Here is a 17,876-nt window from a genome sequence, read left to right as displayed (position 1 = left end):
AGCCCCAAGTAAATTTATCCATATTTTAAACTCGAAATGGACCGGCTGGAAAACTATTTATACAGATGGTTCTAAATCTTCCTTATCTAACCATGTGGGAGCGGCGTTCCACTGCCCAAGAGACCAAATTAGTAAAAAAATAAAACTTCATAAAGAAGCCTCAATTTTCACAGCTGAATGCATAGCAATTTTAGAATCCTTAAAATACATTGAAAGTATTCAAATTGAAAATTTTTTAATTCTCTCCGATTCCCTGAGTGCTCTTCAAAAACTAAACTCCTCCCCTTTCCACTACCCGGAAGATGATTTGTGTATTGGAATCCGCTCCTTATTACATACGTTAGCTATCTCTGGCAGAGAGATCGCGTTGGCTTGGATTCCTAGCCACTGCGGTATCCCTGGTAATGAAAAGGCAGATTTATTGGCGAAAGATGCCATCGACACCGGAGAGTTTTTGTATAATTTCTTAAACCCCGACGACCTTCTAGTCAAACTGAAAGAAAACATGATCTCCACATGGCAGAATCATTGGAATGAGTCGAGTAAAACAAAGGGTAATCATTTTTACAAATTACAGCCTACGATTCCTTCAAAACCGTGGTTTTCTGGGCTCTCTTTGAACAAATTTTCAACTTCTTCCATTTGCCGTATGCGAATAGGACATTGCTGCCACAATGTTCACCTGACAAGAATTCAGGTTAAGAATTCTGCCATGTGTGAGTGTCGTCTTGAAGAGGAGGACCTCAACCATATTTTTTTCAGTTGCCCTTTAAATAATAATTATAAAAATTTCATACCTGATCTGATCAATACAGGTATATTGCCCCCCTACGACATTGCATTTTTGTTATCTTCCATTGACAAACGAGTATATAAAATCATTTCTAATTTTATTAAAGTTAATGGCATCAACTTGTAAATTTACTTACCGAATTATTCATACGTGTATATATATATGTGTATATGTATGTATGTGTGTATGTATGTGCGTATATTTGTATGAATATATGTGTGTATATATATATATATCTTTTTATTATTATTATTTATTTATATTTAGTGTGTTTAGTGAACTGTATATTATATATTTATGTTGTGTATTTGTAATTCTTTGGTAAATAAATATTAACCTACACATACACAAATACAAATACTCCGCACACTCTCTACTTGACACTGGCCAGAACACTCCACTGGGGTGAAAAGCCATTTAAAAAAAAGAAGAAGAAAGAAGACATGCATCCGTACCGAGGCGGCCATCTTGTAAAACTTCAATCAGTTGGCAACACCTACCGATAGAGGGCTATCGTCCCGTACCGTAACGTCAGTTCTACATTATTATCAATCGTTTATTTTCATTCTAAATACCATGTTTTCTCACATAACTCACTGAACGCGCTCCGAAAGTGACATCAAGCGTTGCGAAACGCATGCAAATGAATAACAGAGTGACAAATGCCTCGAATTAAACGTTGTTTATTAATTTTTAGTGTCATATTATTTTCAGTTTTGTGGATGTAATGTTTAACATGGCGGATGCTCGAGTGAAAATTTTTGTTTACCAAGTGAATGTTTTGCGAAGAATTAGACATTAGGATTATCAGTGCTGCATTTCTAGATAAGGTAATAATATTTAATTAATAAGATTGCAGAAAATTATGAAATCTTTTGTTTATAAAGCTTCCCAACCTTTCTCTTGCCCGTTCCCTTCTCCCCAATCCTCCAGTCTCATGTCATTGATGATTCTATCGATAAGGTAAACATAATAAGAATAATATTACATTTTTAAACACAATAATAATATCGTACGAAGTGGTAGAAACTCTCAGTATCGCCCTGATGAAAGACCTCCATTCAGAAATGGCTTTAGCCGTGATTGGTGACTTGATCTGAATAGCCAGATACACTCCAACCTTCCTCTTTCCTGTCTCCTTTCCATCTTTCGCTCACAGGTACTCCAATTGTGGGTGCAATAGTCCTACTAGCCTACAGTTGGGACTGTGCGATATTCACGTGAAACAAAACAAAAAAAATCAGTAGAATTGAGACCCCTGAGGAGTGTATGTGTTAGCAGATGTTTTCGACATGTAGAGCGGATGTATGAAGAAAGGAGTGTAAGGATGATGACATATTAAGATGCGTAAAACAAATGAATAAAGTTATTCTTAAATAAGGTCATGTCAGAGTCAACATAACGGAAGATATTGTATTAGATATCTCTCTGGGCAGAGATGTGTGGCATTCTATCCTCTCTGCCTACCCATTTTTGGAAAACGGAATGATGTTGAGCTAGTTTCCGATAATTTTTTTCAATAATAATATTCATTCCTTTCTGCAAGGGATTTTTTTTCTCCCTGTCATCTTGACTTTTTAATTCTGTAATATATCTTTTAAATGTAATTAATTACGTAGAGTGTAGTGTTTTAATGTAATACATTGTAAAATTGGCGTAAAAACTTGTTTTATGTACGTTAATGGTATATTTTTTTGATGTATTGTTTTATAATGCTGACATTTTAGTGTCAGCTAATGTAGGTCACGCTAAATACTATGGATTACCATACACGAAGCTTTTCAATTTTGTACAATAATATTAATTTATTTATATTTATTATTGTCATCATTCAATTTTTTGTTGAAGTTATTATTATTATAGGTCAAGCAATTATACTTGAGGCGAACAACACATAATTAGGATTGTATGTATTGATGCATATTATGTATCACACGCTTTAAAAAATTAAAAAGTGATGTTTTTGCGAAATGTAACTAAAAAAGGCCTTTTGTCTCGTTTGAAACGTGCTGTATGCATGTAATGCATCTGTGTGATCACTGAATAGCTTATTAATTCTACGTCCGTTGTGATTCTTATAAAATGCTCTTTTTAAAATAATAACCTTTTCAGTTTTAGCTGTCCGTATTAGGATCCATAGTATATTCACATGATGTGGTATATTCATCAATATACACAATACAATGAGATACAAACATTAAATATAACATCAACCGATTGAAGTGTATATTCATCAATATACACAATACAATGAGATACAAACATTAAATATAACATCAACCGATTGAAGTGTGTTGTGGGCCTGTCCGCGTTCTCGAAGTAAGGTCAATCTCCCCTTACTTCTGGTGAAATTAATTAAACAAAAATTACTAATAAAATCTGTGTTTACGGGTCATACAATTCCGACATTAGAATTATTACCAATAATATGATGGAAGATTTTTATCGTAAATTTTGTTGACAGCTGTCAAAAATAATCGGTTTTTCATGTTGTGTTTTGTTAATCGATTTCAATTGGCTTTTTGTGCAAAATATTTCCCTTTGTTTTAAATAAATATATTTAAGGCGATGCACTACGTCGTGTAATATTTTGAATCGAGCCGCTATCAATAACACAACTTACGTAGATGGCGATAAGGCTTAAATTCCCGCTTAACACAATCCACCTGTTTTGATTTATGCAAGAAAAAAACATGGCCAAAAAGTGCCTTTTATTTTATTTTGTGGATGTTCAGGCACAAATATTTAAATGTTTTTCGATCATTTTATAAATAACTTAATTTGCCACATTTTAGAATAAAACCATAACCGAAAATGGGTTCGTAAGTAGGAGATTTTGAATTTTAAAGCAGTTTTCATAGGCCTTTACATTATTTTTTTCTGGGCTTATAAAAAGACTTATCTAAAAAATACTCGATTATTTCAAAGGCCAAGATGTATTCTACTCGCAGTATTTAATTAAAGCATCTGAAACATTTCTAGACGACCAAATTTTCAAACCAAAAACAAGTGATTTTTTATTTCTACGTAGTGCATCGCCTTAAAATATGTACCTATTTTATTTTTGTTTTTCCAAAACAAAGATTTTTATTTCGCAATATTTTATTACTAACAAACCATCACGATGAAGTGATGCTTAGTTAGTTAGTTTTCTATGTGTTTTATAAAAATATATATTTGTACAAAACACGAATGGTTATGGTATAATTTATTATTGGTTTTAACTTAATTGGTTCATCAAATATTTACGTCGGGGGAGATGGAAAAATATGCACAAAATACGTTATTAATTACTGTTCTTAGTTTGGGTTATTTAAATAATTTGTTACAATTTAGATAGTAAGCACCGGTTTTTTTCACCTAAGACAACTCAAGTCTGTCCTAAGAAATCTTCCTACAGAAGCAACAAAACTACTTATCAACTCTTACGTAGTCTCACGTCTCGATTACTGCAACGGCATTTATGCCAGCCTTCCAAAATATCAAATTGACAAACTTCAATCAGTGTTTAATGCAGCAGCACGGCTCATAACCGGGGTTTCAAAATATTCGCACATTTCAGAACACCTTCGTAACCTTCACTGGCTCAAGTGCCCTGAAAGAATCCAGTACAAACTGTGCTGGATGGTGTTTAAATCCATCAATGAAATGGCCCCACCCTACATCTCTGAACTATGCGTCCCGGAAAACACTGGTCTGAGGCAGTCAACTCTTAGATCAGCAACATCATCAGCTGTAGGCAGACTGATAGAACCTAAGCGCAAGCCAAATGCTAAGTTTGATGATCGCGCTTTCGGAGTATCTGGGCCGAAGGCTTGGAATAAACTCTCTCCGGAACTAAGATCCTTAACAGTTCCAACAGAATTCAGGTCTAAACTAAAAACTTACCCTTTTAAGCTGTCATACCCGTAAATTAAATATACCATTTCTAAGAGAAAGTCCAGTTATATTCAATTTTCTAATTATGTCCTAAATCCTGTATCTAAATTTCGCTAATAAAGAATTAGTTAATGTTAATGTGTTAATCTCAAGTGACCTACCAGGTAAGTATTGTACTGTATATTATCTCCATAAATAGTTAGTAATAACATATATCACTGTAGAAATGTATTATAAATTTGTACAGCGCCCTTGAGGTGATTTTTCACAAAAACGGTGCTATACAAGTCATCCAATTATTATTATTGAAGCGGAACCTTGCGGCAAACGTCATCATAATAACAAGAAAAAAACATGCATAATAAAATGTAACGTTAATACATCTTTTACCATCCCCCCTCACATAAATGCTAAAATAATTATTAAGTTAAAACAAAGTTAAGCTGTTGAACTCAAGCACGATTCGTAAAAGCGATCCGTTCTCACGTGACAAATGTCAGCCGCGTAAATGAAAGAGTCAACATCTTCCATTGTAATACCGGTAGAACAAGGACAGCGTATCTACCTGATTCCTGTCTTCTAATCTGATGGGGAATCTATCAAACGGACTGCTCGTTTCTCCACACAGTCGAGGGACACCAGACCAGAGGTGGCTGCTAAAATCAACAGTGGGGCGCAGCTGCGATTTGTACAGGATCAGCAGTTGTGTACTATCTGCAGTATCTGCGGGCCCAGCTTCTGATGGACTAACTCTTCTCTGGCTTCGTTGGAGCCCTCGTGGCCGAGCTGGTCACCAAGAGTCACACTAAGCATATCAGTGGAAGGCTCGTTGGGAAGATTGCTTCTGTTGAAGGATACTAGATTGACGAAATCAGACGTGATTGTGCAGGGTTTTCCAATAAGAGGTGTTATTTTGAATAGCCCGCTATTTCGGTAGATGTTACTTTTTAAGCTGTCATTTTTTTACATTTGACAAGTAGAAACTACGCCATTAATAAAAATGGAACGATACACGCTTCAACAATGCATTGAAATTATTAAAATACACTTGAGTGAATCAAATGCAAATATTCTTGAGTGATGAGGCCCATTTCCACCTCGGTGGCTTCGTCAACAAGCAAAATTGTCGCATCTGGGGCTCGGAAAACCCAAGAGTTATTGTTGAAAAGCCTCTCTATCCTCAACGTGTGACTGTTTGGTGCGGTTTATGGTCCGGCGGAGTCATTGGACCTTACTTTTTCGAAAATGAGGCTGGAGCAACAGTTACGGTGAATGGATTGCGCTATCGAGAGATGATTAATGATTTTTTATGGCCGGAATTGGATGGTATTGATCTAGACAACGTTTACTTTCAACAAGACGGCGCTACGTGCCACACAAGCAACGAAACCATTGATTTTTTACGATTGAATATCAAAATAACACCTCTTATTGGAAAACCCTGTTAATATTTTATTATAGAGCGGAGACGGTTTACATAATATAGTTCCCGTGAGCACTTAGGCCATAGGCCCATTGTGATATCTCCCATTTTATCTCAATCCTTTAACAACAACCCAGTCCCTTTAATAAAGTTTACGAGGGTTTTCGTTGGATATGTGGTTATGTCTTTTGGTTCCATATGGTGGAAGAATGATATAGGCAGGTACAATACAAGTTATCGTGGAGAGTTCTGTTGTACAAAACAGTTCAATAATTGTACATAATAACAAGAGTACAGAATAAGTACTTACAGAGTGTTTAGATGCAGACTTCAGGTGTGGGGAACTCTTTAAAACAGTAAAAGGTTCTTAATATAATTGGGTTTATTTACGCTACAATAACCTGTCTGGCTAGCAACACTGTTCGTTACCCGAGGGTAGGTAAATCTCGCCTCCAGACGCTTGCACTGTCCGATAATATCTCTCGCAAGTACCTGCTAAACACTAGCGTCATCTGGCTGGGCCCTGGCGTAAGCTTTATGTCTACCACCATCCATCGATTAACTGCTCAACCTAATTACCATACATCACACAGAGCGATGCGTAGTCACCTGGCTGGGCCCTGGCGTAAGCTTTATGTCTACCACCATCTATCGATTAACTACTCAACCCAATTACCATACATCACACAGAGCGATGCGTAGTCACCTGGCTGGGCCCTGGCGTAAGCTTTATGTCTACCACCATCTATCGATTAACTACTCAACCCAATTACCATACATCACACAGAGCGATGCGTAGTCACCTGGCTGGGCCCTGGCGTAAGCTTTATGTCTACCACCATCTATCGATTAACTACTCAACCTAATTACCATACATCACACAGAGCGATGTTAAAAATTATTATTATTTGACGAGCAGGCAGCATTCCGCTGATGCAGTCATATTTTATTTAACAATAACTTTAACACTAATTGAGTTATTTAAAATAGGAAGGCTGATTTGGGTAGTGCCATCCCGGGAACTATTTATTGGATAAACAATACCTCTGCCAAACGTCGTCACTCCAAGTGGTTTGCTACGGCCGGTAGTTTAGCTGGGGTGCTCAGATTCATCGTGTAAGAGATGTGTTCAGGGGTGTGAGCTGCGTGAGCTAGTTTGGGGAGACCCTTTGACCTCTCCAACTTGTCTCTCGATCCTTCGCCCTGAGGCCCAGCAGGATGAATAGATTCGTCAGTCACTTCTGGACACACTGATCCCCACATTCCTACCCACCCTTCATACCTTTTCCTTCCCAGAACTTCCTCTCCTTAAAAAGACACAGACCCACACAGCATCCCCAAAAATGACACGAGCCCTGAAGAAAATTATTTTCCTCAGGGCCTCTGTGGGTTTAATAAAAAAAAAAAACAAAACATGAATCCAATCGAGTTTTCAATAGGTTTATATTAGTAGAATGGATGACATGTTGTGGAAGTTACTTCCATGCTTCCACTACTGTCACTGGAGTGATTTTTTGGCATATTTTGCCAATTTGCAAACGTTTTGAGAGATCGCATATCATAATGTGCTATATTTATAGAACCTAAAAATTTGCGATAAACAGTGAAATCTACGTGGATTCATTGGCTTTAAGCCGCAGTAAGCAGTTTTATATGTAAATATTGAAGACAATATTAGTGATTTCTAAACGAAAATCTGAAACAGAAAAATCAGAAAAGGAAACGGTCACATCTGGGACTCACTAATATTGTCTTCAATATTTAAATATTACAATTTGAGGATTTACTCAAAAAGTTATTCCGAAAAATAAATAAAAAAAAAGTTTTATATGTTTTCATATTAATATTTTGGGGAATGGTGTCAATTAAATAATATGATATATGTATATATATATATATGACACCAATCACTCCAGTGGTGAATGTTGGTAATAATAATTATATTGTGTTTTATTTATATTATGATAAAACTATACTAACAGACCGAATGATTAGTCATAATAGACCCGATATAGTTTTACATGACAAAATTTAAAAAATAACATATCATTGATGTCGCTATTCCAAATTCCTGTAATATTCAAAAATTTATATATAAAAATGCAAAAATCAGTCATTTTAAATACATGTAGGATTACGAAAGATTTTTTAAATATTTATGTTGAGGGATCAGTAGGATTTATAGGCCCTGTTAGAAGTTCTACCGAGCCGAACCCTCTGATATGAAAATATCTGGAGTCGGTGAATTATTTTCCCATTTGATCTCTGGTGAGTTGACGTGTTGTTCTTGTATTGTTTTGTATTTATTATGCTTCTATAATGCACTTGAATAATGTTGATTGACTAGATGATCATTTGTGGAAAAGTGTGTGGAAGGGTTTAGTTTTTCCTATGGGGAACATTTAACCCGGACATAAAGTCGGATAAATATTAAAAAAAAAAAAAATAATTATAATATTTGGATGATTGTATAGCGCCGTTTTTGTGCAAAATCACCTCAAGGGCGCTGTACAAATATATAATACATTTCTACAATGATCTATGTTATTACTAACTTTAAATGGAGATAATATACAGTACCATACTTAGCTGGTAGGTCACTTCAGATTAACACTGTTTATTGTTTATTAGCGAAATTTAGATAGGATTCTCATGTAGAGGATATAATTGGAAAATTGGACATAATTGGACTTCCCGGTTTTTATTTTAATAATTTTTATTTATGTTCTTTAATGAGCGTGTTTAGGAAAGGAAAAGCAAACTTTATGCTGGGCGATACTACAGTACAAGGTTTTGATCAGAATTCACTTTCCTAAATGTGATTCGTCCCTCGGTATAAGACAGATATCGAATAATGTAAATCCAATAAGAAAAGTGTGATTAGGATATATTATAGGCAATACAAGAATGCTACTCTCAGGAATGATATATTTTATTTAAGGGTATGACAGCTTAAAAAGGTAAGTTTTTAGTTTAGACCTGAATTCTTGGACTTGTTATGGATCTTAGTTCCGGAGGGAGTTTATTTATTTATTAATTAACGCCCTTTTTCGGGGGTTTTACATGAGAATAGAAAACTCGTCATACGCCTTTTTACAGTAAGACGTGGGAGACGAGTTTACTTGTTTTGTTGCGCAAAGCGGTAAGGAGCGGGAAACATGTAAACAAGGGGTTCTAAATGGGTGCGTGGTCATGTGTTTTCTATTGTCGGCGGTACCCGATCTATCTACCTGTCAATACAATGAGTTTGAAACACAACAAAAAAATAAAATCCTTGTCGCGTATGTTCCGCTCACAAACTACGCAGTGAAACGCGGTACATGTGCAAGTTTTGCAATGTGCCCCTGCATAAAGGAAAGTGTTTTGAACGCTATCACCAATTGAAGCACTATTAGGTTATAGTTTTTTTTATATTTATTGAAAATTTCTAAATAACCTTGTTATTTTGTATGAATAAATTTGGATATGTTATTTCGATTGTGAAATACTGTTTTTTCTATGATTCCCAAGAAAGTAGAAAGTTTTTATTCATAAAAAAAGGAATTACACAAACATTGATTGCTAAGTAAATAAATAGAGACATCTTTTTAAAGTAAAACACTGAAAGTTTCATCGAAAAATATCAAATAGATCATTAGATATGAATATTTTTCGGAAAGTCTAATTTTGGCGCTAAAATTTAAAAAAACACCCACCCTACTCCCCCAATTTGGCGGTAAAATGCCCGACCATATAGTGTTAAGAAATATACATTATTTATTGTACATAACTGAATTGCTTCATTTTATATTTATTTAAAGATAGATTGAAGATGTCCACTGACTTGGTATAATTGTTTCCCTTCATTAGGATTCTGGGAAAAGAGGAATTTATATGGTAGTTAGTCTCAGAATATCTGCACTGAAATAAATCTTGACTTCTAGTATTACGTTGTGGAATCCGAAAGCTTATCAATTCTAGCAATACCGGACGATCAGCTAAATCATTTAGAATTTTATATAGAAATACCAAGTCAGTGAAAATTCTTCTGTCTCATAATTTGAGCATATTCATATAATTTAACAGTGTTGAGTGTTGTAGTTCAACATAATTGCTGGAATACCACAGACATATGAATATATAGACTAGAAATTAAAGATGAGGGGTAAAATCAACTGTCGAAGAACGAAGGGGGTAAAGCTGACTGTGATTCGTCAATAAATCAATCTGACAGTAAATAGGCATCTCGCATTATAATATCACAATTTAGTTCTTAAAAGTAAAATCTGCTTTTGAATGAATAGACATTTTTACATGGGAGCGCAAATTACTCGCCACGTTATGAACTAATTTGCGAAGTCCAAATTCGGCAAAATAAATTTCTTCTATTTTCAGAGTCGAATATTTCGTTTACGTATTTAGTTAAGATACTTTTATAAATGTTCATAATTTACTTCCCAGCAACCAACCAGCTTTGTGTTTCGCGTCCAGACGTATCTCGATGTGATAGTATATGTTTCTACAACTGATCCATATTATACGATGTGAATATGCTTAAAATAATGCTTATATATGGAATGTAATATGACAATTGGGTTTATTCTCTTTTTCACATCTATTTTTACAAGTTTTCATAGCACAAGCCACCATTTTGCCGTGTTATTTCGTAAAATGAACCGATGATGCCTCGACCATAGTTCGCACAAGAATGATGACGTCACGTTTTCTAAATTCACTTGAGGCCATACGCGAGCCCAGCCGGCTCCAATGGAACCGGTATGGGGAGTGGGGAATAATACGCTTTTAATCACTTAGGGCAGGTCTACTAATATTCATATGTCTATGTGGAATACCCATTTTAAAATTTATTCCAAGCCTTCGGCCCAGATGCTCCGAAAGCACGATCACGTAACTTAGTACTTAGGTTCCATCAGTCTGCCTGTAGCTAATCTTAGTTCTTTGAGTCTATCTTCATATTGCCGGTCTTTTAAAGTTCTTAAACGTGCTGAGCGGAGCAGACCGAACAAGTTAAAATAGGTTTGAACGAGTCCGCTCAACTAATGGGAACGGAGCGGACTCCGTACGAACTCCGCTCGTTAACTGCATACGAGTGGTTCCATCATAAATAGGTTCGCACGCCATCGCCGACGTGTTACTGGTGGACTTCACTAAACACTGTTAATTCAGTTACCTATAATGCGTGTTTTGAGATGGAGGTGTTTACCGAAGCCGTTCGGCAATTTTCGCGTTTATGGGATATAAAAAGGTATGAAAACACTAGGCTTCGTATTAACCTCTCAGACAAAGACTTTTATTTACTACGTGTTCCTTTGCGAACTGTCAAAACGTGATAATTTTTGTGTTATTTACGAGTTTTGCTAAAAGCTTCATAACTCACGTTTTGGAAAACGTAGCCCCATTCTAAAAAATGTTTTGGAAAGATTATGAAATCCACTATGGCATTGTGTTGTTATACGTAAATATTAGCGTTTCTAAATATACATTTTATGAAAACGTCAAAAATATGTAAAAATCGCTTACCATTATTTCAAAGCCGTGAAAAATGTATTGAAGAAATATAATTAAAAACTATTAGTCACCTCAAAATATTAACCGTCCAAACTAAAATATTTTTAATAAATTATTTAGAAACGCAATAAATTATGAACGAACAAGATGACAGATCCAATAGGCTTAGATAATGCACCTCTACATTCCATAGATATTCTTGAATACAGACGCGTAGCGTTATTCATTATCGATACTCTGTTTTTTAAATCATGGCAATCCGTATACTAGTGATGGAAATAAATCGATTTTTGTAAAATCTCGCTCGTTTACGTGAAAAGACGTTCTAATATCTTGACCGCTATTATCATATTTACGTCTTTTGACGTTCTAATGTTCTGAGTGGTTAAGAACAACTAAAAACTTGTAATTCTTTACAAGCCATTAAACTATTATACGTATCTCTAGTAAGAAGTCTAATTGAATATAACTCAGTAGTTTGGTCTCCATCTTAAAAAATTCACATTAACATCATTGAGCGAATACAAAAAAAATTTCTACGTTTTATAAATTTTAAATTAAATATCCCTGTCGAAGACTTAAAATACAATTTCTTATTAAATACTCTAAAAATACATACATTAGAAGATGGACGTAAAATAAACAATTTAACGTTCTTATTCAAAATACTTAACTCTAAATTCGACTGTTGTGAACTCCTGCAACTTATAAACATACATACACCAACAGTAACAACACGACAAAATACAATATTCTACAGCAGCACACATAAGCGTAACTACATTGCCCACTCTCCGATACAACGACTTCACACCATGGGAAATCATTACTTGGGTGATGTTGACATATTCAATACCAACTTGGCAAGTTTTGTGGATCATTTAAAACATTTATTTCAACAATACTCCTAAACACATCATGTAAACCTACAAATAGCTGTAATTTTCTGTTTTTGTTTCTTGTGTTTGTATAACTAGTTGCATAGCTTTTATCAAATGTAATTTTATTCTTATTTTTCAAAGTATCTGTCAAATTAAAATTATACTACCAACCATGTAAAAGCCCTCTGGGCATTAAATAAATAAATATATGACTAGCAAAGAATATCGCAATGTCGACAAAAAGGATACGCAGTGGAAAACCATCATTGAGATGAAATTGCCGAAAATAAATGTACATTTCTTCAGAATCATCTTCATTAGAATCAGTTCTTGACATCACAAACGGCAATCTGTTCGCTTTTTGATTTACAAAGCGATACTGACTCGAAGTGCAAAACTATTTCTCATTTTCCGTTGACATCGCTCATTTCTCGCACGGTCAGTGGAAAGCAAACACCTATCTTCTCAGTGACCCTGTTTTGCTGGAAGGTCAAAGCTATTTCGCTCATCTCCCACCCCGCTCAGCTCAACTCTTTTCCGCTTGCAGTGGAAGGCGTGCTTAAAGCATGTTTGTATTTAGCAAACCTTTATTATGTCAGATTAGATGTTTTACAGAACATACCTAAATTAATACAGCGATAGAAGGTGCACATGAAAAAGTATGAAAGAAATAAAGATATATCGAAATATGGACAGTTGTACAAAGGAGTTTGATAAGTGTATTATAATGACTAGTTAAATAGTGTAAATAAGTGTATTATAATGACTAGTTAAATAGTGTAAATAAGTGTATTATAATGACTAGTTAAATAGTATAAATAAGTGTGAGTGATAAGTGTATTATAATGACTAGTTAAATAGTGTAAATAAGTGTGAGTGATAAGTGTATTATAATGACTAGTTAAATAGTGTAAATAAGTGTAAGTGATAAGTGTATTATAATGACTAGTTAAAGTAAGTTTGTTATTATTATAAAAATAAACACTTTCTACCACTGCCAGTTTTAATTAAGGTCTGAGAGGGTTAGGAGTTTGTTGTTGATTAGGTTTGTTTGTTTATGTTTGTGTGTCATGTAATGTCATGTAAGATGCTGTATATATTTGAGGGTGGACGGTGTGTAACCTTGTCTGGTTGTTGGTCCTCAGGAGCGGAGGCGGAGCGGCGGCAGCGAGGGGACTCCAACACCTGCATGAGACCTGCTCGAGCTACAGAGGGTAAGTTTCTGAACAACCCTCAACTCATGCACAGACCATCCTACTAGCAATGGGTAAATTCCCGGGAAAATATTATTGGAATGTTTTCATGTGAATGGTGAAATCCTCGTGAGGTTGTATATTATTTACAAATGTATCTTATTGACACACTTACGGCAGGAAGGGTAGGTCTACCTTTTATGCCTGCCCTACTTGAATGGCTGTAGAGGCTTTGCTGTCCGATAATTCCATATGAATATTGTATACTAATCTTTTGAAAGGGCAACTATAAAGGTAGAAACAGACTGGGTCGACGTATGCTACGTAAGCAACACATTACACTCTATTTTCTATGGAAATAGATGCATAAGAAACACACTTGTCACACGCAACACAAACCCACGCTTCCATCGCTGCGATGTCCAGTTCATCGTAGGACGTTTAAAGATGGAGGGGTTTGCGCCACGTCTCCAACAAGTTGATATCACATCTATGAGTTGTTTGATCTATGCATCTACTGTTATGTTTGGTATATCTATGGTCGTTTGTTTTGATAGTTGGCTTAATAAAATAATAAACTAAGTAAATCTCAAATTCTACAAATTGCGTCTGCTGAAAAAAGTTTGTCAAAGTTCAATACGACATTGCGGGATTGTTTTCGTGAAAAAACACTTTTCATAAATGCAACAAATTATTAACTTTCTAAAATCTCCTGTCGACGATATATTCCGAATTTTAACGGTCTATCCAATAATATCTCTCGCAAGTACCTGCTAAACACTAGCGTCACCTGGCTGGGCCCTGGCGTAAGCTTTATGTCTACCACCATCTATCGATTAACTACTCAACCTAATTACCATACATCACACAGAGCTGAAAATGAAGTCATTTTACTATGCAAAATGACTTCATTTTCAGGATCAGATTCCGGCACACGATAATGATACTGGTGGTCGGTTAAACGTAACGGAAAAGCCGTCATTTTTCGCATTCAAATTCACACTTACAAAAAACGACCATCGGGAATTAATGACACAGTACCTTCCGCATATTTCTCGATTTCGTCAAGATGTAATGTTGATCAACAATCTAAGTTTTGCATAAAATAAACATCACTCAAAGGCCATGAAAGTGAAATACATAAATATGACACGAAGTAAAGACCACTTGTCACGTGGTCACACGCGTTACATGTGTTTAACCTTTCCCTTACTGTGCTAAAAAAATACACGCGTTACGGTGCTGTGTAGTCAATACACATCTCAAAATAAGCGATTAAATATCGGAAAAATATGAATATTCATAGCTAATCGATTGTGTTTATTATATTTTATATCAAAAGTGATATTAATTGTAATTTAATTGCTGAAAACATGAAAAAACCATTGGCAGATGCTAAAGAAACGTGCGAGAGGTCTACATCTAACGACGGTTCGCGGCCAACTGGCTAGCGGCGCGGCAGGCGGCTGGCACAGACACAGCTGTGCGGTCGTAGGTATCGATGGTCTAAATCAAAACTACAATTGCAGAAGTGTGGATGTCTCATATTCCCGCATAGCGAATTAAAGCGGGACATCAATAGCGTGTCATTTCCTCGCACACTCTTCACGTATTTAGTATCACACGGTTGATTGTATTGGTGTATTTGTTCCCGATTTTTAACAAAAAACACTGATTTTTAATTGAATTTGAAAACTATGTAATATATTATTTTTTAATTCAGTGCATAAATGTATAACGGAGGAATACCTTAAATCTGACCCAGAATTTATTATATTTATAGAGTTATTAAAGTTATTAGAAGCAATGTGTAGTAAATACACACCACAGATGAGGAAAGGTTAACCACCTTGCAACGTTGACCTGGGAACGTAGTAATGCGTGTATCGCCTACCAGTGTGTTTCTACCTTAAATATGTATAAACAATGTGATACAAGTCTCTGCCATTTTCTTATCTTCTTGTATCTTGTCTCTTATCTCTTGTGTGGAAGAATATTTAATCAAAAGGAAACTATACCAAACCTGAACCGTTAAAAATTTTTATAAATATATTTATTATTTTCAAACAATCTTCATACAAAATTTAGTTTTGTGGCCAAAATACTAAACCAAAATGAATAATAATTTTTTTAATCAAAAGGTATAGCAAATATCTAGAACGGATATATGCTGTTTTATATATTTGTATTTTGAATTAGAAAATATAGACCATTAAAAAATTAAAACTTTGATAATTTTAGAGCCAACTTTGACAATTTTTTGTGAGTTAATGGTAATTATTAAAAAAATAATCTTTTCCGACTTACAATGAAAATACAATGAAATATAAATTAAAAAATAAAACATCTTAAAAAAATGCATTTTTTGTGTCTGAATTTAAAATTTATATTCAACAAATTTTTGTTGCAATGAAAGTCTGTCCTGTGAAATTTGAATTTAAACCCGTCAAATAGCTTTTGTAATAATTCATATATTTCATAATATTTGCATAATAAAAAAGGCAAAAAAATGTTGTAATTACCATTAAATCTCTAAATAGTATAAATCAATGTCGCTATCCGCATCTCTCAATTTGTGCGCTTAGTTCTTCTATACTACGCAACGGATTTTGATAGGATTTTCACTATCTTTATCCGGGCACCCCTGCTAAGTCACCAAACGTAGTAAATAAATAGGGGTAACTTATGGCAGAGGTGTTGGTTATACAATAAATGGTTCCCGGGGTGGCGGTACCCATACCTATCTCCCAAATTGAAAATTGTTTCAAAATATCATTAAAATGGAATTACACCATGGATTATTGTAATTAATGAACATTTACATATTTATTTATTTATTTTGTAAGAAACAAACAGCTTTTATATAATATGCAGTGATAGATATAAATATACAAGTTAATTGAAGTCACGCCACAGAAGTTTCTTATGTTAAAGTGCATTAGAAATGAAGTTTTAGTTTCTTAAAATTAATTTGGTGTTAAAGGAAGGGGAGAGGAAGAGGAAAATAGGAAGAGGATAGGAGATGCTGCCGATACATTCCATACTCTCATATTAATAATCGATCGTACGCATTACTTCATATCGATATTTCTTTAGGTTATTACCAAAAATGTCAATGCTGTAAAATTTTTCATTATATTGTGCACATATGCAAGGAATCGGGGAATTTTTTCGAATGTTTGTTCTACACGAGGGTAGATAAAATAAATCAGATTGTCGGGTTGATTTAGACGGAATATGAAAATTTATTAAATTGGTAAGTTCTGGTGAGTCCAGACCATTATTTAGGATTTTAAATAATAGGATTTGATCAAAAATTAGACGTCGTGTTTGGATGGAGTAAAAATTATGAAATTTAATGGATTCGGTATAATTTGAGTAGTGTTAGTTTAGTTTATAATTTATGTGTTACAAAAATTTTATAATAATAAACATGTTTGTGTTTGTTGTGTTCAGGGTCAGCGTGGTGTTGTCCCGTGTTGGGATTCCTGTGTTGTCGCCGTGACTCCATGGGTGCCAGCCTGTCGCAAACTCAGGTAAGCGCCACTCTCTTCCTCTTGTCCAATTCCAGTCGGAGACGCCCTTCTTCCATTGGTATGCAACACGTTGCGACTAACGCCGAGAGTCTGCATGGAGGTTCGTATAAAGCAGCGGTCGGGGAACTTTTGTAACCATTACCCCAAAATATTTTTGTGTAAGTCGATATTACCCCTTCCCCCCCATTTTGAAAAGAAGCCAATCAATGTATATTTAAATAAACATTATTAATTGAATTAATTTACACGGAAAATAAAAAAAAAGTTACATGAAAATAGTAAGTATGTAATAGACAAACAAAATAAAATTCTCAAATTGGATCAAACAAAAATTCAGATTTTCAGGTTTCCCTTAGGGGCCGTTCAAGTATTACGTAAGCAGATTTATTACAATTATTTACCCCCTCTTCCCCCTTGTCACCAAAAGTAAGCAAAGCTCTTACCCCCCCCCTCCCGTGCCTACGTAAAAATTGGTACCTATATGCACATTTCTGTTAATGTATTCTGTTTTTTTATTGATTCATAAGCAGCACTTATAAAATAGACTTAGGATAGAGGACTTTAATGCACATAATATTCATTTAAACAAACTTTATTGACACAGTGGGAATCCCCGAATATGTATTCGGTTTTCAAACAAAGACAATGTGTGGGTTGACAAAG

General features: G+C 34.8%; 1 protein-coding gene across 1 annotated transcript in view; it reads left to right on the top strand.

Annotated features, from left to right (window-relative positions):
• Positions 1–1,290: 1,290 nt before the first annotated feature.
• LOC149416355 (uncharacterized) overlaps positions 1,291–17,876 on the top strand; it is an 80,873-nt gene continuing 64,287 nt past the window's right edge. Inside the window, exons 1-3 of the mRNA XM_089641965.1 lie at positions 1,291–1,623; positions 13,630–13,698; positions 17,134–17,213. Coding sequence (XP_089498091.1) covers positions 13,674–13,698; positions 17,134–17,213 — 105 coding nt within the window. The 5' untranslated portion in view covers positions 1,291–1,623; positions 13,630–13,673. The remainder of the gene's footprint in view (positions 1,624–13,629; positions 13,699–17,133; positions 17,214–17,876) is intronic.

The sequence above is a fragment of the Hesperophylax consimilis genome, chromosome 17, assembly GCF_061612785.1.
Source record: "Hesperophylax consimilis isolate HC1 chromosome 17, BYU_Hcon_1.0, whole genome shotgun sequence".
Taxonomy (NCBI): domain Eukaryota; kingdom Metazoa; phylum Arthropoda; class Insecta; order Trichoptera; family Limnephilidae; genus Hesperophylax; species Hesperophylax consimilis.
This window is presented reverse-complemented; position numbering and strand designations above follow the sequence as displayed.